Below are 23,935 nucleotides of genomic sequence, written 5' to 3' on the forward strand. Positions count from 1 at the left end.
TTTTAAGTAGGCTCCAAACCCATTGTGGGGCTTGAACTCATGACCCTGAGATCAAGAGTCACATGCTCCATCGACTGAGCCAGCAGGCACTCTTGTTTTTTATCTTAAAAGAGAAATCAGGGGCCCCTGGGTGGCTCAGTGGGTTAAAGCCTCTGCCTTCAGCTCAGGTCATGATCTCAGGGTCCTGGGATTGAGCCCCGCCTTTGGGCTTTCTGCTCAGCAGGGAGCCTGCTTCCCCCTCTCTCTGCCTGCCTTTCTGCCTGCTTGTGATCTCTGTCAAATAAATAAAAAAAAAATCTTAAAAAAAAAAAGGGGGAGAAATCATTATTAGCTTCCATTTCCTTTTATACAAATAGGAGATGGTTGTGAGACCAAAGCAGTGCCTTGAGGTTGGATGCCTGTCTGAGCTTCGTTCTGCTCTTCAGTTTTTTGTGAGGTATTGACACCACCTCACACTGGCAGGTGGGTCCAGGTTATAATCATATCCTTACGCACATATAGCACGACACCTTCCCCCGTGGTGAAAATACCAATTAGTTCATCTTACTTCCTTTCTAAAGAAGTTCCTTCCAAATTCCCCTTTTATGATGACTGTAGAGGTGAACCACTACAAAAAAAGCTATATCAAATGAACCCAGCAAGGAGCTTCCTGGTTTCTTTGTGACTGCAAGTCATACCTCAGATATCGAAGGAGACATTGTCACGTTATCACACATTTTTTACATGTGTGCAGCCCTGATACGCTTGTGTTTGGGAGGACAGGAAAATCAGCTTCATTTTTGATCTTTACGTTCACAGGCAAATGTTCTCTTTTGGGGGAAGAGAGTGGTCAGATTGGCATCAGTGGTCTGCGGCCAATTAACATGTGAATCTGTTGCAACTGGCCCAGAGCAGATAAGCCTTCTCCCAAAAGCGCTTAACACTCCAAAGTATGTGGCAAGAGCAAATAAAAGATTACATGAAAACACAGGCTTTATCGAGTTCAAAATTCAGGATAAACTGAAAGACCTATAAATGCCCACACTGAGGTACAATATATTGTTTCATCAACAAGTATTTATTTAACTGTTCCAAAAGCATATGGGGGGCGCGCCTGGGTGGCTCAGTGGGTTAAGCCTCTGCCTTCGGCTCAGGTCATGATCTCAGGGTCCTGGGATTGAGCCCCACATCAGGCTTTCTGCTCAGCGGGGAGCCTGCATCCCCGTCCCTCTCTCTCTGCCTGCCTCTCTGCCTACTTGTGATCTCTGCCTGCCAAATAAATAAATAAAATTAAAAAAAAGAAAAAAAAAGTCATATTAGGCAAAGTTAGGCTTTGTACCGGGGAGGTCTGCAGCCTCAAGTGAACATGGAATAAGTAGGGAAAAAAAAAAAAAAAAAAGGCAGCTCTAACTTTCGTATGCTACATGAGAAACCGGAAGGATGGTCACTGTACTGGGAATTCTGGGGAGGTGGATTTAAGCAATGCCAGGGCAAACAGCCATAAGAGAATGAGTTTAGCTAGAGCCGAAGAGTTGATGGTAGGGAAGACACTGCTCAGGAAATGGCTGGTGTCCAGAAATGCAGAGGGCTTGAAATTCCAGGTCAATAAGGATTTTATTCCCTAAGCAAAGGGAACCCTTAAAACTTATTACTGGGTGTGCATCGGTGAGCTGTATCTGGTCGTATGATCAGATGAGTCATCTAGTGGCGGTGGCGTGAGAAACGCTGGGGAGTCCAGGGGAATGTGTGTAATGCTGTTAACAGCAGTCCCTGCTTCCTTGTACGTGATCAGTAACAGCAGAAGCTGTTAATATTAAGGAGAACGGAAAGTGGAACGTTGCCGTAATCTAAGTGGTGATGATGAAGGGGACAAAGTTGGCGATGAGGGAAATGGGAAGGAGGGAATGAATAACAAAATACATGTGAGCATTATTTGCCTTTTCTTTGTCCTTAGGCTCTGTAAGTGGGAAAAGGGTTCATTTCCTGTGAGCTAAAGGGGCCGCGGAGCCTCGGGACATTTAGTAGAGGGCAGGGCTGTGCGTACCTGGACAGGAAGGGGCTCTACCGCAGGGGCTGTCCTGGCCGTGTTGCCCAGATGCAGATAGATGCGGGGCAGTCATGTGGGACTGCCACGGCTCCAGGGACCATGAGAATGATTTAGTTATGATAAGGGACTAACTGCGATGGTGAGCGTACCCTGCAGACTATAGGTGTTTTGCAAATGTTAGTGTCTGATGCCCGCAAGCCACGCTGGTGAGGATGATGGGTGGTTTTATCCACTGTAACTTGTGTCTGTGATAACAACAATAAAGACAGAGCTGACCCCGAGTTCCCACCTGGGCAGGCACCCCAGGTTACTTCCCTCATGGGTGGCTATGCCAAGCTGATCTACCCATTTTCCTTTCTGCAGTTTCTGGGAGGATACCAGCATTCTTCTGGGGGCTGGTTTTAGAAACTTACTTTTCTTCAGGGTCTGTCTACTGTGGTTTAAGGTCAGCTGTCTTGGTTGTTAGGGAAGCATGGGGAAAAGAAATTATATGTTAAACTTTGTAAATGTTAGCCAGCAGTTATTAGGAATAGGTTTTCTCTTTTTAAAAATGTAGGATGAGTGGTGCCTGGCTGGCTGAGTCAGTAGGGCATGCCACTGCTGATCTTGGGGTCGTGAGTTCAAGCCCCACACTGGACATAGAGCTTACTTTTTAAAAAAAAAATGTGGGAGGAAGCTAACACCATTAGATCAGAATTATGAGAGTACTAGACATCTACTTTGTGCCAGTCAGCAGAGTGGACAGAATAAAAGTATTAGGAGGAAGTGAGGACATATTTGTGGAGGTACCACATATTTATTTAAAAACAATTTTCTTTTAATTAAGTAGGCTCCACGCCCGATGTGGGGCTTGAATTTGGGATGCTGAGATTGAGAATTCTATGCTCTACCAACTGAGGGAGCCAGGTGCCCCTGGAGGTACCACATCTATTTACTTGTTGATTTCCCTAAATTTTGATTGATATCTGTATTATTTAAATGTTGATATTCAGTAACAATGCATAAGTTCTGTTTCTTTTTTTTTTAAGGACAAATTTTGTCTTTTTTGTCAAATAAAGTACTTCCAGTTACCACACTACAGCTTCAGCCTTTCTGAATTAGTAAAATGGCCTACTGCCACCTGGTGGCAGCATGTCCTAGTCAAGACCGAGCAGGCAGGACCCACTGGGGAGGAAACTTGCCGTACAAACACATCTAGAGAAGTGAGATCACATCCACATATTCATTCACGTTTCATCAGGACCTCCCACCTAACACATCTAAAACCAAATATATAATTTCTCCCTTAAATTAGTTTTCTGAAAGTAGGTGCTATTTATTGAGCATGAATGTGGTCAGGCATCCAGCCCCTGATACACATCTTTTTTTTTTTTTTTTTACTCTCAAAACAAACCTACCTGGCCGTTATTATTATTTTCACTAACAGATGACGAAGTCCAGTCCAGGCATAGAGAGGTTGACTTTCCCAGCGAGATGCTGTAGCTCATAATCATTATGGTGCTCTGCCTTTAATGTGTTGCTGGGTCTATTGTTCTTCAGGCGTCCAGACTTGAAACCCTGGGGTTATGTTTGCTCTCCTGTCTGTTTCCCTCCTCATCCATCAGCACCTGTCCCGTGCTCCTTTGAGATTTTCCTTGTCTCTATCAATTCTAACTGCCAAAGTTTCTACTTCAGCTCTCATATAGCATGTGGATTTTTTAGCATATTTCTGATCGGCTTCCTTAGATGTTTTTTCTGTTTAAGTAGATTGCAAAGTAATATAAAACTACCTCTTCCTATAAATATATCCACATTATGGGGAAGAATGCAGAGTAAAAAGTGAAAGGTTTTTGTTTTTGTTTTTGTTTGCCAATGTTTTTGTTATCTCTTACTAATCTCCAGAGAAGTAAGCACATATCAGTTTTGGTTTGTTGGTTTTTAAAATATGAATAAAACTAATATTTTGATTACTCTGCAGTTTACTCTTTTTTGTTCAGGAGTATGTCTTGCAGATCTTTCTGGGTCTGGGTCAGAATTTATACACAGTAGACACTGGATAAATGTTTGCAAAATAAACCTTAGACTTCAGTCACATACTCCTTTCATTCAAAACCAACATTATGCTTTTTGCTCCATTTTCATCTATTTGAAGCACTTCCCTCTCCTAGGTTCTTATGAGTCTCCTCTCCTTTTTGGTTATTCTTAATCAAGATCTCATTCATGGCAAGTCTGGCATAGCAATAAAGATTAGTTTCATTAAAGATCAATAAAATGTGTGTGTAGGGTCATTTTACTGGATAATTTTCATAGGTAAACACCAAACATTATTCTCAGCTGTCTCATAAATTTTTTTTTTTTTTTTTTTTTTACTATTCCTATAACTCAGTAGTTCTCAGATTTTACTGTGGATCAGATGCACCTGATGACTTAGTGAAACCCAGATTGTTGGGCACCACTGCACAGCCTCTGATTTAGTAGGTATGGGAGATACCTGCCAATTTCCTTTTCTAACAAGTTTGCATGTGATGTGGATGCTTCTGGTCCAGGCACCACACTTGAAGGATCACTGATCTGTAAGACTCTTCCTGGGTGCTTCCCTGTAAGACTCTCCTTGGATCCGTCCTGGGATACCCTGATTACCTCTCAGCACCTACTGTTTACTGCACACAAGAAGTAAAGCTGAAAGAGGGCATTGAAAGTGGCTGTGGTAGAGGCACGCAGGCCTGGGGTGTGCGTGACCCTCCGGAATGGGGCCAACTGGGGCTCTAACAGGCAGAATGGAGAAAAATGACAGTTTTGCCACAGGCTCAGACCACAGATGAAGGCATGTTTTTCGTATATGTGGAGGGAGGAAAGAATTACCGTTCTCCGTGGTTGCGTCATCACGGAGTATGAAAGATGGCGTTGTAATGACACTACATCCAGAAAACAACTTTTTATTCACTTCCTGGTGTAGTTCAGCCAAGAAAAATTCCAGGTATTAAGCGAGCTGATGCATCCAGTCAAATATTTATATCCATTTCATTGTTACTGTGGAGTCAATACTGGTGTGATTTGCCTTGTAAAGTGAGTGTGCGTAAGAATCTAAAATTGGCAAGACAAAATGGGTTTTATTTTTTATTTATTTATTTATTTTTTAAATTTATTTTTATTTATTTGATAGACAGAGATCACAAGTAGGTAGAGAGGCAGGCAGAGAGAGAGGAGGGGAAGCAGGCTCTCTGACAAGCAGAGAGCCCGATGCGGGGCTCGATCCCAGGACCCTGGGATCACGACCTGAGCCGAAGGCAGAGGCTTTAACCCACTGAGCCACCCAGGCACCCCGACAAAAAGGGTTTTAAAAAAATTACCACGGAGTTCCTCTCTACAAATGTCGTAAAATTACTCTGTCTTTGATTTACAGAAACTGCTTGCTTATACGTATATTGGGCAGAGAAAATACATCATTTATAGATTTGATTATACAAAATACAAATGTAATATATGTATAGGAAATATATAATGGAATTTATTCTTGAGAATGATGAGATAGATGAGATATAATCATACTTCTAAGAATTTAATCTGCCAGATAAATTGTAATTCTTGTAAAGGTTTAAATATTTATATTTTGAGCAAACATGTTAATGCTGATGCATAATCAATACACTCAGAATCAAGGAAATGCATGGGGTTAATCAGTATATTTGATCCATGCTGCTAATGTGCTTGAAATGTTGGTGCATAGAAATTTTGCCATTTCTGGAAATGGAGTAAAAAAATACTATTAGCTATTAACTATTGGCTTTCATTCAGCATGCAACTGTCCATGAAAATATATAGTGTTTTTTATGTGTTCACTTCAATGACATCACAGTAGTATGTATCAACTCTTCAACTCCCTTTAGTCCCTCAACAGTTTGTTTTATCTGCTGTGTATTATTCTATCTTATATCTATAACTAAGTTTATCTCTTTCCCTACAATGGACTTTTAGGTTGTTTCCAATGTTTCAGTGCTAGAATTCTTTAGTGAATGTTCTTGTGATTCGTGTCCTTGAGCACATATGACATATAATCTAGAAGTGAAGTTGAATGGTATACAAATACCATTATTAGATATTGCTAGATTGCTCTCTGAAATAGTTGTACCACAGGGTATTGCCTCTAGTATTGTAGGAAAATTCTTGTTTCACATTTTTCCCAATGGCTGAATGTGAAAGTTTTAAATTTGTCTAACCTGAAAAGTGTGAAATTTCATTGTTTTAATATTTATTGGTATAGATCGTAGTATTGCTACAGACAGAGACTGTGCTTCTTTTCTTATTTTTCTTAGTTACTGGATTTTCTTTTTCTATGAACTGTACAATTATATACTACACCAGTTTTTCTACTGTGTTGTCTCTTTTTAAAAAATTCCTTTTAGGAGTGCCTGGGTGGCTCAGTGGGTTAAGCATCTGTCTCCAGCTCAGGGCCTGATCCCAGGGTTCTGGGATTGAGCCCCGCACTGGGTGCCCTGCTCAGCAGGGAGCCTACTTCTCCCTCTGCTGCTCCCCTTGCCTGTGCTCTTTTTCTCTCTCTCTCTGTCAAAGAAATAAATAAAACCTTTAAGAAGTATGTAAAGATTTATTTATTTATTTTGAGAGAGAGAGAAAGAGCGCGCCGGTGCAGGGGTGGAGTAGAGGGAGAGGGACAGAATTCCAAGCAGAGCCCCCCTCTGAGCGCAGAGCCCCCCTCTGAGCACAGAGCCCAAGGCAGGGCTTGACCCCATGGCCACTGAGACCAGGCAAGACCTGAGCCAAAATCAAGAGTGGGCACCTAACCAATAGAGCCACTCAGGTGCCCCTGTCTTTTTTTTTTTTTTTTTTTTTTAATTGATTACAGGTCTCTATGTAATTCAAACACTCTTCTTGGTTATATACTTTGCAAATATTTTCTCCAGGTCTGTGGCTTGTATTTCTTTTTTTAAGATTTTATTTTTATTTATTTGACAGAGTGAGATGCAGTGAGAGAGAGGACACAAGCTGGGGTAGTGGGAGAGGGAGAAGCAGGATCCCCGCTGAGCAAGGAGCCTGATGTGGGGCTCAATTCCAGGACCCTGAAAACAGGACCTGAGCCGAAGGCAGACGCTTAACTGACTGAGCCACCCAGGCGTCCCTCTGGCTTGTATTTTAATTTTATTTTGTGATAATCTTTTAATTGTGGCATAAGAAATATTATTAATATTTTCCCCTTAAGGTTTTTAATGTCCTTTTCTTTTTGTCTTTTCTAAGAAACCCTCCCTAGTCTGGTATCCTCAGAAAGTTTTAAAGCTTGCTTTAGGTCATTAATCCACGTAAAACTATGTTGTATATTCTAAGTAGCATCAATTAATTTTTTCCATATGGATTTTTAATGGTACTAACATTGGTTATTGAATAATCTGTACTTTCATCTCTAATTTGTGTGTTTGGGTCTGTTTGAGGTCGTTGTTGTTGTTGTTGTTGTTTTTTCCATTGTTCTATTGACTTATTTCTGTACTCATAGAAAACATGCATTTCTCTTTCTCTGTGAATTCATTAAATAGCCCCTCGGAATGTCACCATGCCTGCTATAGTTTCCGTCAGATAAGCAATAGTCTGTGGACATCGATTTGGCCCCTGATATTGAATCAGCGAGCTGGTCTTTAGTGCCGTCTACCAAACGATGCCAGCTCTCTGCTTCTGGAGAATGGTGTGATTGTGTTTCCTACTCTTTTTGTATTTAGGCCCAAACATATGACTTATTTGCAATGGTTTCATTCTTGTATAGAAACTTTAACTAGAAGCTGCAGGAACCAGCCTGTGGTTGGCCACATATTTCACTCCTGCCTCAGCAAACGTGGAAGCATGGAGATAGAAATGCCCTGGTAGAGCTAGAGACAGACCTAGAGCAGAGCCCACGTGACCTTCCATGGACATGCAGCTAAGGGGAAAACAGATCTCTGTTGTCTTAAACCATGGAGATTTTTAACATTGTTCATTAATATAACCTGGCATATCCTAACTGATATAGTTAATATTGTGTATTTCCAACTTGATGATTGGCAAAATGGTAAACAAGCACCTTGCCTTTGTTAGAGGGTAATGATTGTGCTTTAGTGCCTCTCTTTCTACTTCCTTTCCCCTCTTCCTTCCGATTGTATCACCCTCAGTAGACTCATACACCTCAGTATCCATGACCCGTCAAGCCAGTCCATGACCTGTCATGCCAACTGGAGCCAATTTTTGGTGGCCTGTATTTCCTCCCCTCAGCCTGCAGCTCCCCCAAGCCCACGTTTCCCCTCTTTGAGTGTCTTCATTTTTAAAGATGATACCTAGAAAGATAAAATGTTTTACCTAAAATCTTAAATGATAAAGATCAACTTTGTGACTCTAGAGTGAGGCGTCATAAAGTTTTCTCAACTTCTCAACTTTCTCAACTTCCTCATATGATCACATTAGTGTCTACAGACTTTATCTACATCTTAGACTGGTTCCAATGTTAAGATCCATAATTCTTGGGTGCCTGGGTGGCTCAGTCAGTGAAGCACCCAACTCTTGACTTCAGCTCAGGTCATGATCTCAGGTTCCTGGGATTGAGCCTCGCATCAGCAGAGGGCTCCTTGCTCAGCAGAGAGCCTACTTATCCCTCTACCTGCCACTCCCCTTGCTTATGCTCTCTCTCTTTCTGTCAAATAAATAAATAAAATCTCAAAAATAAAATAAAATCCATAATTCTTTGTCGGGATTAAACATATTCACAAAAATGTGTTCAATATCTGAGTTTTATATATCTGGAATGTTCAGGATGGAAGGGTAAAGATGAGAGGTGGGGGGAGGCACTAGGAAGATACTTCCCAAGTGGAAACATCTTTTTCACATCATCTCTCCATCAAGGACAATTTCCTTTATATTTGATAAGTTCCTCCTAAGCATGCAAAGATCATCTCATATTATGGTGCCATTGGGTAGTAATGGATGGAGTGGGGTGGTGGTGGTGGGGAAATTAATGCCCAGAGAACTACATCTTTAATTGTTCACACTTTAATGTGAAATGTAGGACTCCTTTGATTGGAGTGTTTGCCTTCTAGCACCTAGAAGGTGTTAGGTGAGGCGGTGAAAGTTTGATGGTGATGGTGAATAATTATAGAGCATGGAACCCAGCAGGCTAATGTGGTGGGTCCACCCCGGAGGCTTTGAACTTGACAGGAGGACACATTACCTCTCAGACAGAATAGAACTCAGATGTGAGAAGGGATGTAGTAGCAGGCATCAGCCAAATCCCTATTCTGTAATTCTTAAAAGACTCCTGGTAAGGGGACGCCTGGGTGGCTCAGTTGGTTGGACCACTGCCTTCGGCTTAGGTCGTGATCCTGGGAGTCCTGGGATCGAGTCCCGCATCGGGTTACCAGCTCCATGGGGAGTCTGCTTCTCTCTCTGACCTTCTCCTCGCTCATGCTCTCTCTCACTGTCTCTCTCTCAAATAAATAAATAAAATCTTTAAAAAAAAAAAAAAAAAGAATACTTTCTTGCCAAACTTCCTGCTCCTTAAAAAATGACTGTTGATGGGTTGATTAAAGTTTACATCTGTCTCTTTTTTAGGTGGTTCTTTGGAGCAATCAAGAGAACAGACGCAGAAAAACAACTATTATATTCAGAAAATCAGACCGGTGCCTTTCTAATCAGAGAGAGTGAAAGCCAGAAAGGAGAGTTTGCCCTTTCAGGTATGGGCATTGTTTTGTGTGATTTAAGTGTGGGTTTGAGAGTCTGTAGTAATGAACCTGCTGTGTGAGCATGGACAGGTTAATTTGAAATTTGCCTTATTTCTTATGTTCATAATAAGTGCCAAATTAAATCTGAACTACCCAAGAGTAATGCAGAAATTAGCAAGCAGTTTCTGTCTGTGATAGGACTCTCTGTAAGCAAATATGTGCGCTCTGGATATGAAATGACAACCATATGGATCAGGCTGCATTTTCTCACTTTTGCATTATCTAGGGGTCTGTCTTTCTAGGGAAATGATAAGCCCAAAGTGAAAACTACGCTGTTGTCAAAAATTGTTCTTTCCCCGATACAGTTTGACTTTTTGTGTTTCATTTGTCTTTGCCCAGTAAATAAATTAAAAAAAAAAAAAAAAAGAATTGAAATGCTGGATGCAGTTGGATTTAGTTAACTCCATGACATGTAAAATTTAGCCAAATGTAGTTTTCTAACTAAGACTAAAATATGTGTTTACTTTACATTTTCTTAGGAAGGAAGAAAGACCTGGGAATGGCCTTTAATAGTTACAGGTGCTTACATGCATGTCTCTGCCTTCAAGAATCTATGTTTCTTGGGGCACCTGGGTGGCTCAGTTGGTTAAATGTCTGGCTCTTGGATTTGGCTCAAGTCTTGATCTTGGGGTTCATGAGATGGAGCCCCTTAACCTCCTTCCTGGGTCAGACTCCATACTCAGCGGGGAGTCTGCTTGGGATTCTCTCTCTCTCTCCTTCTGCCCCTCCTCTTGCTCATGCTCTCTCTCTAAAATAAATGAATAAATGTTTGAAGAATTTGTTTCTTGGTGTATGTTGCAAGGCTACAGAATGTCCTTTCTTAAAGACCAACCAGACCATCTGTCATGTGACACTTTTTCTCTCCTTGCTCTGCTCTGACTTCTGTTTTGCCCAGGCCCATCTTGTGCTATTGTCCGCTTTAAAGTGTGCACTATGACTAGATATAAACCTTTTGGGGGAAAGGATTTTGCCTTCCTTTATCGTTATTGCCCTGCAGTAAATGTTTATTGAACACAATGCCTACGTACCTTATTGTGTCCGCCTAGCTCACTGAGCTGAGGTCAGGACAGCCTTCATGGTGCACCAGGGAAGCAAGCCCTGAGCTCAACATATCCTAGGAACTTTGATTAGATCTGAACTCAGGCCAGACTGTGTGTGTTTGGGACCCATTTTTCTTACTCACACCAGGCAGTCCCAAATATTGGGGCAGATGGGTGGGATCTGGAAAGGAGTAAGGGCAGTGGTGTTGAAGCACCTTTATTCAGAGGCTCCATCCTTCAGCCCCTGCCTCGTCCTGCACCAAGTTCATATGGTGTTCTCAGATTGTTTGGCTTCATGTCCAACCGTGTGTAGGGGATGCTGTTCTGATTACCATTTCTGGAATGTACCTCTGACCTTCCTAATCTTGCTTATGCCCAAGGTGATAATGAAACAGTATCATGACTGACAGTGATGCCCCATTAGCCTGTGACTTCATACTAGGGCACACCTATCCACACCTGGGTGACATACATGAATATTTTATTAGACCTAATAACTTTTTTCTGATCATGAAAGGAATATTAGCATTGTTATATAAATAGAGAAGCTCAAAGAAGAATAAAAAATATCACTTTCTGAAGATACATTTTTCATATCTAAATACCTTTCCTGGCAAGCTTTTTTCTGTACTTCACCTGTAAGTATATTTAAACAAACACACATTTTTTTTAAAATTTATTTATTTGATAGAGAGAGTGGGATCACAAGTAGGCAGAGAGGCAGGCAGAGAGAGAGGGGGAAGCAGGCTCCCTGCTGTGCAGAGAGCCCGATGTGGGGCTCGATCCCAGGACCCTGAGATCATGACCTGAGCTGAAGGCAGAGGCTTAACCCATTGAGCCACCCAGGTGCCCCAACAAACACACACTTGTATTCAGAAAATAAATGGAGATCATCTTGTAAAGAAAAAAATATAAATATAGATATGAGTGTGTATATATGCTATCTGTATTTATATATACATACACACATATTTGTGTGTGCACACACACACAGTGGACCTAGGCTGCATTTTTCTTATTTGTCTCTCAGTGTCCTGTGAACAATTTTGCATGTTCTTTCATATCCTTCTACATCATTATGTTTAGAAACCACATAACCTTCCATTGTATGGGAATTTCATCATTTAACCTATTTCATGTTTTATGTATTTTTTAGTTTTTTTGCTGTTATAAAGTATGATGCCATGAACATCCTTATAGATAAATATTGGAAGATTTCCATGAGAATGTTATACTCCAAGGAAGAAAAAACAAGTCTTTTGGAAATCTCTATGCTTCATGATAAGAGATAGAAGAGAATTCCCAATTTAAATGTATCCATTTGTTTATTTGACTTTCCCAATATTTATATGCAAATTCAGGTAATCATTATTTAGCTAAAAGCTAGATTAAATGTTTTAGATTAGCATTAAACATATAGAAGAAGATTTCCATGAGGAAAACAAACTAAAAGTAGAACAACTTGAGTCATATCTTTGAATGATGCCCAGGCTGCAGTGACTATTCTGAACACTTTCTAAGTAGAATATTATGGAACAAAACAGCTTTACAGGCTTAGAACAAAATTACAAGGATATTGGCTTTTATGTGCTGAGAATACTCTAGCGCTTGCTTATGGATTTAGGAAGCTTTGTAGGCCTTGCTTGGAAACCAGGATATCATTATAGATTCTTTTTGAATGAAGTCAAACAATTTAGAGTCTTTCAAACAAATTATCTGATTGCTGTGTATTCACTGGGGGACAAAGTAAATGCGGACCATTATACTCTACTGAAAGGAACATTTTCTTATTAGCCAGAAGGAGGGCTATCCAAGAGAAAAATGGAACGAAAAAGGTCTTCAATATGTCTACATTAAAACAAACACACAAACAACCGACCCCACTGCTGATGGTTGATTACCACTGAGGATCTTCCGATAGACCATGGATTGATTTCTTAGTGCAGTTGTCCCCTTAATCAGCCTGAATTGATGGTCTTCCATTTTGCTGACTGCTCTGCTGCCAAAGGAAGGCAAATAATACCCCCTTTCTAGCTCTGTCTTTCCCACACACGTTTTCCTTGGAAGTCTTGTCTTTATTCCTTCGGCAGCAACGGCTTGCAGCTGTCAGAAGAGCTTCATGACGGAGTGTGATTTATGGACGCTGGGGCGGGCTGGAGAAGTGGCAGCCCAGGGTTGGGTGGGAGCTAATTGGCTTGTTGTGATCCTTGCATGGCTGTCTGCTCTTAGGAGGTCTGAGTAGATCTGGAAAGAGAGTTAGGGCCGTGACACTTCTCTTAATGGCAAGACACTAATTAGCTGTGAATTACAGCAGCACTTTTGGATATTACATATTATATGTGGTCGCCAGAGAATCTGTCTTCATTAGATGCATGACAGGTAGTTTTAGTAGCCTTACTGTTGTTTGTCACGGATAGTCAATTGTTTTTCTGATGAAAAATATAAAATTTCAATTGCACATCAACTTGCTTGGTTATTTTTTTACTTCAGTCGAGTCCTTGAAAGGCAACCATTATTGTTATCACCATTAATATTAAGTTGATGTTTGGAGTTCTATACACATTTATATTATTGTTTAAAATACAGTTTGAAGAAAACACACTTAGAGGGCTAAAACTGAGCTGTAGGTAGGTTTTTCAGAAGAGACTCTGCATTACACATTGTCATTTTACTTTGGGCAATGCTGCATATAGAAACCTCCAGAGTAGTAGAGGGGATCCCAGATTCATCGTCAGTGAAACCCTTTCAAGAGCAAGCGATAACAGACTGAAATAGTTGAAAAATGACGACATCGAGGACCCAAAGCAAAAAAGCCCATCAGCGGTATTCAGGGAGATGCCTTAAGGAATTGACATCATTTATTTATATATTTGCTTATTTCTCCAACAAATATTCAAGTGCTTACCATGGGCCAGGCCTTTGCTCAGTGAAGGGCAGTAAAGACAACAAGGCACAGTCCCAGGACCCAGTCTTTGGGAAGATTATAACAGCTATCTAGTGAGAGCGGTGGGGACAGGGACCCATCTCTAACGAGGGGGGCAAGGAGGTTTCACAGAGGAGGAAGCATTTGTGTTCTGGCCCAATTTCTGTTGCCAGGTAGCAGTGTAGAAAGGCAAGTGCACAGGGTTTTATGTCTGTGGTGTGTGTGTGTGTTTCTGTGTGTATGTGTGTGCGTGTGTGTAGTGGGAATGGAGAAGAGGAGAGGAGAGGAGGAATGGTAGAAAATGAGCCTGGAAAAGAAAGGTGGAGCTACACTATTCAGGGCCTTGTATACCATGTGAGGAATTTGGACCTTGTTCTACAGGGGAAGTTTTAGGCAGAAAGTGACCTGGTCTGACCTTTGAGAGCATGTGGAGAAGGGACAAGGTTTATAGATGATAGTCTTCGGAGGAGTGACAGGGCAAACGACAGTGGCATCTCTCATCCCTGTTTGAAATCCTAGGTGTGTGCAAGGCGTCAGAGTTCATCATCATCCCACACAGCGGGGCAATGGGACCCAAGCTCAGGGCATTCCACTGAGGCTCTGCTCTGGCACAGGGCATGCCTAGAAGCCACACGGCCTGTCTATTGCTGTGCTTTTCTTATGGGGCAAGTGTGGGAATCGCCCGAGGACCCACAACAGCAGTTTTTGCCTTGGTGTTGAGCAGTCTGGCTTTTTATCAACTATTTGCCAGGTTATTTGGAAATCTCAGCACCTATGGGCTTTGGGCACGGTGGGAAACTGCAGCTCCTTTTTCGTCCAAGGAAACCATGGGATCTCTTGGAAGTGGAGTTCAGGTGCAGCCCCTCCATCTGATAGAGGGTGACAGTGAAACAGGCCCAGTGGGTCCTTGCCACACAATCAAGAATGAGCTCCTAGGGTTCTTCACTAGAGAATCCTGCTTATCTCCACAGATGACAGCCTGAAGCAGAGCAGAAGTATGGCAAATAGAGAGTAGGAAAGAGAGGTGAGAAATATTTAGAAGATGGAACTGACAGGAGTGGGCGGCCGATCAGAATTCGATCAGAATTAGGGTACCATCGGATGTAGAATCTAGGCTGACTCTTGGGTCTTTGACTTGAGTGAGGGGGGTTAGTATCAAGATAAGATATGTAGGAGATGGCTTACAGTGAGAGAGGAGAAAAGACCAAGGCAAGAATGCTTAGAGGTGTTTGAGGCAATGGACATATGGTGGACATACAAGTAGCCATTATTTCATTTCTGACTTGTTTCTGTTGAATTTGAGCAGAGTACGTACTGTGACAAATTTCCATTACAGGGAACATATCCGTCTCATGGAACATGCACGACTTGCACGATACTTTATGATTGCTGTGAGGTCCCTTCTTAAGAATATAAGATAACAGACCTGTACCCCTTAAACAAATAATACATTATGTCAATTTAAAAAAAGAACACAAGCTAAGCCTCCATAGCGACATATTTTAATTTTAAAGTAAATATACTGATATAATTGGAACCAAATCAATGTTTTTGCCCTTCAGAGTAATAGATTGACCTTGACTAAAGTATTGCACAAAGGGTAGAAGTGTTTCATAGAAGGGATATCACTTTTGTTAGACGCCCTTAGCCGGGGCGACTGTGTGTTTGCGCATTGAGAGTAGCTTTGACGCTGGAAAGTGGCTGGAGTTATCTGTTGCTACTTTCTGAATAACATGGACCCTTAGCCTGAGTGATACCGTGGGTACAAAGTGATACAACTTTGTAAATATTTCTGCATTTCTTATAAATTAATTCTGAGGGTAACTCAAAGGCTAATAATGAGTCGGTAACTCAAAAGCAGCTTCTCCAGGGAAAGATGCTCACCCTTTTGTGGTGACCTTGTGTCTGTCCTTCACATTGAACTTTCATATTCCAAGATTCATTTGTGTTTATGAGCACCTCTTTCACTGTAGGTAGACATGTGCTTCTCAAACCAGATGGTAAACCCCTTGAGCAGAAGACACACACGTTTTTTGCTTCCGTTACGTTTTTCCTATCTCCACATTTGTTGTATCATTTGCAAAGCCAGGAGATGCTCACACACTCCCCTCCTTACCCTACAGCCCACCAGGAGCAGAGATAAGCAAGGCCATTGTCACTTTCTTCTACCTCTGAAGGCTGGACCATGCATAATCACAAATAATCCTATTTGCTGTGCTTCAGGCTTATTTTCGACAGACTATTTCTCACCTTGACAGGTTGTTTCCAGGTAATAAGACTTTTGTAGACAGAGACAAAATTGGAAAAGGACAACACTTGTAGTGTGGCCTCTGTCTCTTGTTTCCAGGTAATAAGACTTTTGTAGACAGAGACAAAATTGGAAAAGGACAACACTTGTAGTGTGGCCTCTGTCTCTGCCCCGCCCAGGGTTCAGACCCAAACTCACTTCCACGGACGGAAGAGCTGTTATTACGCCCAGACATCTTGAGATCTGCTGGCTCTGCTCATCTGTTGCTGGCCCAATGGCAAGAGGGCGTGTGTTTCATACAGGTCCCCTGAGCCATCCATTCATTTTTCATTTAAAATTAATGTGGACATAGTGGCCACAAGAGTGCGTCAACAGCCCTTTTACTATTAGCCATGAATGTAAATACAATTGTATATCCCAAGTAGGAGTCAGGATTAAAGGTTGGAGAAAATTGCTCCTTGAATTTATTATGCAATGAAACTTCTATGGATTCTGGGAGCATTTTGATATTGGTTAAAGATGTTTTGCTTTTCAAAAAGTGCACATGCTGCAGAAAGAAATTTTTATGTTAATAACTCCAGTATCTCATATAAAATGTATTAAATTTTAAACATGTTGGTGCCATCTTAGAAAATGCCTTTTAATTAAAGTCATAATTTAGTTGTATTCAGCTTAATTGCAAATATCATTGCCTATAATAGCAAGTGGCTTTTTTTGGTGAGTTATGGCATTTCTTAACATTTCCTTTTCTTAACATTACTACTGATAAATTATATTTCAAATGTTTTAAATACTCTATAAACTTAAATTAACATTTTATTATCTCGTACGTATTTGTGTGTTTGTGTTTATGTCTGTACGTATACATATACACACAGATGCACAGGCAGAGAACCTTTTCTCTAGGGCCCTGGCTCATGGAGAAATCTTCTGTCTTATTGAAAATCTATGCCTAACATTTCTAGAAGACACAGTATTCTTTAGGCTGCTTGCATTCTATTTTTTTTCTTCTTTCCACTTGTCTCTGTACACCACATACTAATTCATCTAAATTTTAGTTTCTGGTTTTGCTTACCTTATTTCATTTATTTAAAAAAAAAAGCCCTTTCTGTGTGAATATTTTGAGCTGTATAGAGGAAAACACAAAAAATAATGCATATTATTACTACTTTTTGAATGTAATGTTATAATAATGAATTCCAGATATTAAATAAATCAGTGGGAAGTTGCTAAGTCATGTGGAGGTTGGTGAAATTGCTACCTTTTTGTAATACAAAGTGTATTACATTCTGTTATTTTTTTCATTTTATTAGTTGCCAAATTAAACTGATTCTTTATTTACATTTTGTCCCATTTTGTTCTAGATGGACATATTAGCTAGCTAAGAATGATTTGAGTTAGCATCCTCTTGTTTTCTATTTAAGAATATACGTAAAAGGTCACCTGGGTGGCTCAGTTGGTTAAGCAGCTGACTTTGGCTCAGGTCATGACCTCAGGGTCCTGGAATGGACCCCTGCTTTGTGCTCTCTGCTCAGCAGGGAGACCGCTTCTTCCTCTCCCTCTGCCCCTCCCCAACTCGTGCTCGTACACTCCCTCTGTCTCTGTCTCTCAAATAAATAAATCTTAAAAAAAAAAAAAACAACAAAATACATACGAGATACAGATCAGAGCAGCTCTATAAACTGAGCCTGTCTTGTTAGACTCTGGATGGATACTCTCCTGCCTTCAGTGTGAATGTTGCTGAAATGCCGTAGAAGTGGCTAGAGCAGATTCCGACTTTCACAGCAGGTCAGGGCTCCACGAAGAAGGAGTGGGGAGGCTCTGACCTGTGCTCAGGGTGTGTTTCTGTCTCCGAGAGGCAGGACATGCGGCGACCAGGAAACCAAGCAGCCACTGCTCTCCTGAGTGGAATGACTTACTGGTTTGGGTCTTCCCTTGGCATCCATTGGTCGCCCCCCACATTTTCTGCATCCATAGGGGACAGCCACTTGCCACATAGTGAATGTTATAAAGATGGAAGTTGACAGGCAATGACATTGTGTTGCAAATTGGGTGAATTTAACCTACAGAAAGAAAGAAATGAGAATCCTTCTCTCTTGTGATGTGTATGTCACCCATTCTTCTGGTTAAACAGAGTACCATAGACTGGGTGGTTTAAAACAGCAAGCATTTGTTTCTCACAGTTCTGGAGTCTGGGAATTCCAAGATCAAGGTGCCGGCAGATTGAATGTCTGATGAGGAGAGTTCCTGGTTTGTAGCCGGCTGCCTTCTCGCTGTATCCTTGCATGGCAGAGAGAGAGATGGCGTGTGAGTTCTGGTCTTGTCCCCTCCTTCTGAAGGCCCTGTCCCTTTATGACGATTCCACCTTCACGGCCTTATCTATATTTAAGCACCTCCCCAAACCCACTTCCTCATAGCATCATCCTGGGGATTAGGGCTTCAGCAGGTGAATTCGAGGGGCAGACAAGCATCCATCAAGGACTTGCATTCTGTTCCTTACAGTCAGCAGGTATGCCGGGGGTACAGAGGATCCACCTTTCTTCCAGCAAAGCCACGAGGGCTGAACAACTAGTGAACACTGGCAATCTGCTCTGAGGCTTGGTGCATTAGCAGCCCTGACGCGTGTGCCCTGAGAAGGAAACATACACACCTTCAACTGGATGGAGAGGAGGACCAGTGCACTTTTTTTTTTTTTGAAATGCCAAGTTTCTTTTCATTGCGTATAATGGGGGGGGGGGGGGGGAGAAATAGAAGTAATGAGAGTCTGTATACCCAGTAACAAATTTTCCCAGCTTCTATTCCAGCAGGTGAGGTCTTTAATAAGCCGAGAGTGGCCCATAGAACAGGCTTAGGGGTTAAAATGCATTTGAAGAACACCTCGTATTACATTGTCTGTGCCCTGACTCAACAAAGCACATTCAAGTCTTAGAAGCCCTACAGCAAAGAAGCCTAACTTTTCAACCCAGAGTTTCCCAAACCACTTGATTATAGAGAACCATTTCTTTTTCTGTAAAATGTGGTTTGGGAAAAAATAATAGTATAAGAGATGATAAATGATAATCTGAAGATGTAGAGAAAAGTCATCTTTTGGAGACATATTCACTAAAAGGAACAGAAGAAAATTCTTGAAAGCATTTGATTTGCAATTATAAAATTCAAGAAAATACAAGTTCCAAGAAATTAGGCATCAGAAGCAACACAAAAAGGCAAAAGATAGAGATACCAAACAGCAAAACTGTCACTTTCAGGATGTAAAGGGATACTTGAGATGCTCTCAGAGACAGAAGAAACATATGAAAATTTGTGAGGGCAAATAATGCACAAACAGGAGACTTTTCTTGAAATTTATAAGAATAATTAAATGCAAGCAACAGTTAAATATGCAGTAGAAGAAAACTTTCCTGAATTAAAGAAAAATAATCTGTGCTTGTCAATTAAAAGAACTTACATTGTTGCATGTAAAAGATCCTTAACTAATGTATCTTTTCAAAATAATTTAGTATCAGTGTAAACCAAGAATTCTGTGAGCATCTAGGAAAAAAATAATTTCAAAGGAATGAAGATTGAGTTGGTTTCAGAATTCTTTTCCACACCATTCTTTTCCCACACCAAAACTCAATATAAACATTTAAAACAAAAAAAAAAATTTACCACTGATCAAAGACAAATAAATAAAGGCCCACAATATAAAGTCTTCCCCCTAATCTTATTGATGAAGTTAAAAAGGTAACTCTGTACCTTCACTCTAATCCACCAGTTGTAATACTTTGTGACATTTACTTTCTCGCCATCATTCATATATTGATATATGTCTCTTTATATAGACATTTATATAGAAGTTGCAGATATCATGTTATTTCACCTTTAAATCCTTTAGTATTAGTATGCATGTCCTAGGAATAAGTTCACACTTTTATATTACCACAATACCGTTATTAAACTCAAGAAATTTCACACTGATAGAACAATATTATCTATTACAGAGTATGTACTCAAATCTCTCCTAGTGTCCTTGCTAGCCCTTTGTTTATTTATTTGTGTTTTGATGCAATAGATGATCATGCATTGCATTTGGTTATTGTATCTCATTAGTCTCTTTTATCTAGAAGAGTCAAAGCCTTTGATAACTCTTCTTTGCATACCCCATAAATTTTTATCTACCTTGACATTTTGGCCCTTCATAGAACTGCTCAAAGCCGTCTCCCAGCCTAATCTTTCCTAGTCTCTGTAGTCAAACAGTGCTTCCTGCAAGGTGAATACCAGCTATTACATGACCATTCCTTGCACTTCCCCCCTTCCTATTTTTTTTTTTTTTTTACTTTCTGAAATGAGCAAGGTACTTTAAGACTTAGCAGTGTGTTGCATGTAGAAAATCTTTTTGATAAATGTTTACTAAAGGTTGAATCATTTTAATAGTTTGCTACTATTTTTTTTTTTTGCCTTGCTTTCTTCTTTAAAAAAAAGATTTATTTATTTGTTTGAGAAAGAGAGTGAAAGAGAAAGAGCCTGGGGTGGGGGGCATGGAGCAAAGGGAGAGGAAGACAAGAAGATTCCTTGCTAAGAATCTTGATCCTAGGACCCTGAGATCATGACCTGAGCCAAAATCAAGAGTTGGACACTCAACCTACTGAGCCATTCAGGTGCCCTTCGCTTTTCTTTATATAGAAAAGCAATTTTAAAAAATATTGGGAGGGGAGCACCTGGGTGGCTCAGTGGGTTAAGCCTCTGCCTTAGGCTCAGGTCATGGTCTTAGGGTCCTGGGATTGAGCCCGGGTTCTCTGCTCAGCAGGGAGCCTGCTTCTCTGCACCGCCCCCCCCCCCCACTGCTGCTCTGCCTACTTGTGATCTCTGTCTGTCAAATAAATAAATAAAATCTTTAAAGAAAATATTGGGAGGAATATTTATTTTGAACTATTTTAAATCATTTATTCATTGATTCATTCATTAACCCATTCATCATGAACCTTTCTTTTGTGTATGTTGTGTGGCATAACTGTATAAGCAACCAGCTCAGACTATAACAAGTATTTGATTATTATGCATATAAAGCACTTATATGCAAATTTCATTTAGAACCCAGAGAAGAGAACAATTATTTCCTGGACTAAGAAGGGAGGGCATTACGGGGAATCAGACAACAGTCAGCACTACCTAATAGTGAGTAGAAGTAAATGGAAAATAGTGCACACAAAATTAGTTTTTTTGTTCAGATAATGGCCATTATTCAGAATCTTTCTTACTTTGAAAAAAATCAAATGATGCTCCTTAGATGAAAATGGGAATTATTTTGAACACTTTGACAAAGTAGAGATCTGTAAATAATTCATCCATTACTACCGGTATGCTTAAGTAACTATCAAGGTAGTAAACTGTTTATTATAAATGTGATCATGATCAATTTGACATGAGTTTTATTTTTGAATAGCAAGACAATGCCAGAACTGAGATTTGAACCCAGGTCTCTCTGGATCTTGGGCCCAAATAACATATAAACTTAATGATCACAAACTGGGGTAAAGGGGAAAGAGTAAAAGAAAAGCTGAGCAGTGAAAGACAGCAGGAGGCAGAGAGAAGAACATTTGAGAAGGCATGATGTTGAGTTTTGGATCGAATAGGAAATTAATCTTGGCTCTGGAAATGAGTCAGTGACCCACAGGCCTTCTAATTCTTCCTCTTTTCCACTGGTCTTGAGCATTCTCGTCCAGTGTATACTTCAGGGAATAACTAAATGTTTGCATTTCAAGGCTGCCTGATTCTTATATTAATCAATTTCTTTTAGTTATTCCAAAGTGGTAAAAAAATTTTTTTGAAAAAATCCTGTAGGAAGAATCCTGTAGAAGTGTAACCAGCATATTTCATATGGTATTTATACAGAGACACTGTCTACAGTACTGAATGCTTTATGTCTATCTTTGTTTTAAAACCAAAACACTATGCTGTTGTCTCTTTTCTGCTTGCACTCTTTGCAGCATGGGCCATTGGAGGGCTTTCAATCAGACCCTTGCTTTGGGGATTTGCTCCCTCTTGTGGCATGTCATGAGATAACGTCCCATTACAGAAACAGTACAGGAGATTTTTGTTTTTGTTTTTAGGTTTTGTGACCCATTAATTTATAGGAAGGTGAAGAATATCCGATTCCAGTTCAAAACAAGTTTACAATTTTTAAATATATTCAGCAGCCTGTGCTATAAATGGAAACACATCTGACTGGCAGTAATCTTACTTTAATCATGTCAAAAAATTGACCAAGGTTTAAATTTTCTTAATGATTCAGATACCTAGTTACTTTGTGGTGATAGTTACCCAAAATGTGTTCATGATGTAATAAGTGAATGAAATAAGTACAATCCAATTTAATAAATTAGTAGCTCTAATTTTAAACTATGTATTTAAAATGAAATATGCATATTAGCTACTTTATAACTATCAGCATCGCATCAATCACAAAGTCATTTCTAATGCATTTTAGAAACGTGCTTTGCATTAAGTTGTTAGAAACTTTGGCACAGAAGCTACAATCTGAGAAAGTGTTCTGTTGTCTTAAAAGCCTATGTGTGGCAGGTACTAAATTTATTTTCCTACTTGTGTTAGCAGGACAGGAACTTTCTTTAAATTCCTTCTCTCTGCAGAGTTAGCTCCTTATCACCTTCAGATGCTTTAAAAAATGTTTTGCTAGGAGTAAAACATGGAGGAGGCAAAAGTATAAAAGGAGATAAACAAAAGTTATATTCATATTTTTATATAATTTTAGTAAGCATCATTTTCTGTTTATCTATTATGTATATAATCCTGAACAAAATGATAACCCAGGCCTTCAGGAACTTGTGATTCATTCATTCATTCATTCTTTAATCAATCCTTATTTAATGTCCACTATGTGCAGTTAGTGTTCAGAGGGCTGAGCTACAATGACCAACAGTCTCTGCTCTCATGAATTGTACATTCTAGTTGACAGTGGGAGACAAGTGCCAACTAAATATAAAAGACACGCTCATATAGAAAAGATATTTATATATTTGCTGTGTTACTCTGGTTTCTACAAGAGTAAGCAAATCATTAAAATCAAGGAAAACACTTTGTTTTACTATACATAATAATGATGGTTGGAGTAGAAATGAGAATCGCTTTTTACATTGGCGATTGGAAAGAAATCTGGAAGCAGAATTTTATGCTAAGAATATCTAGGCTGGGAAGATGAGGTCAATCAGAGCTTCAGTTGGATTCTCCCATTCAAGGTTTTACAGTTTGTGATTATGAGCTCCGTAGCCTGGTTGTTTGGGTTTGGATTCTTCCTTTTATACGGGGTGGCTTTTGGCAAATCACTCAGCTTCCCTGTGCCTCAGTTCCCTCTTTAGCAAAATGAGGATTGACAATAGTATCTACCAGGGCACCTGGGTGGCTCAGTCAGTTAAGCGTCAGCCTTTGGCTCAGGCCATGATCTTGGAGTCCTGGGATCCAGCCCCAAATCTGGCTCCCTGCTCAGTGGGCAGTGGGGGAGTGGGGAGTCTGCTTCCCGCCCCCCGCCCAGCCCCATGGCTCATGTTCTCTCTCTTAAATAAATAAATAAAATCTTTAAAAAATATATAATATTTACCTCTTGGTGCTGTTCTTTGGATTAGATGAGTTAATATAGTACAGGAAAGGTATTAGGATATTGCCTGGCACAGAGCAAGCAATATATTTGTATTTGTATAGCAGTCAAGCCTGAGCAATAATGAGCTCTCAGACTATTTGACCCACCCTGGCAGCTTGTAGTCAAGACATAACAAAGGGACCGTGAAACTATGTTAATTGCTGTGTAGGATGGACCTAAGAAGATACTGGTTTTGTTCTTTTCTCTTTGAAATTTGTGATGTAGTTTCAGCATTTTTTTTTTCTTTTTTTAGTTTTGGTAATTTAGGTTGTAAAAAACAAGGATTAGGTACAATAATGGAGCTACCGGGAGTGGGAGGGATGCCCAGCAAATGGGGT

At 40.2% G+C, this 23,935-nt stretch overlaps 1 protein-coding gene across 1 annotated transcript in view; it reads left to right on the forward strand.

The window, feature by feature from the left end:
• The window catches only part of LOC111158302 (fyn related Src family tyrosine kinase), a 113,168-nt gene that overhangs the window by 56,335 nt on the left and 32,898 nt on the right, over positions 1 to 23,935 (forward strand). Inside the window, exon 2 of the mRNA XM_022520254.1 lies at positions 9,584 to 9,705. Within this exon, the coding sequence (XP_022375962.1) occupies positions 9,584 to 9,705 (122 nt within the window). The remainder of the gene's footprint in view (positions 1 to 9,583; positions 9,706 to 23,935) is intronic.

This window comes from Enhydra lutris, unplaced genomic scaffold, assembly GCF_002288905.1.
Source record: "Enhydra lutris kenyoni isolate GAN:26980312 unplaced genomic scaffold, ASM228890v2 scaffoldscaffold58, whole genome shotgun sequence".
Lineage (NCBI taxonomy): Eukaryota > Metazoa > Chordata > Mammalia > Carnivora > Mustelidae > Enhydra > Enhydra lutris.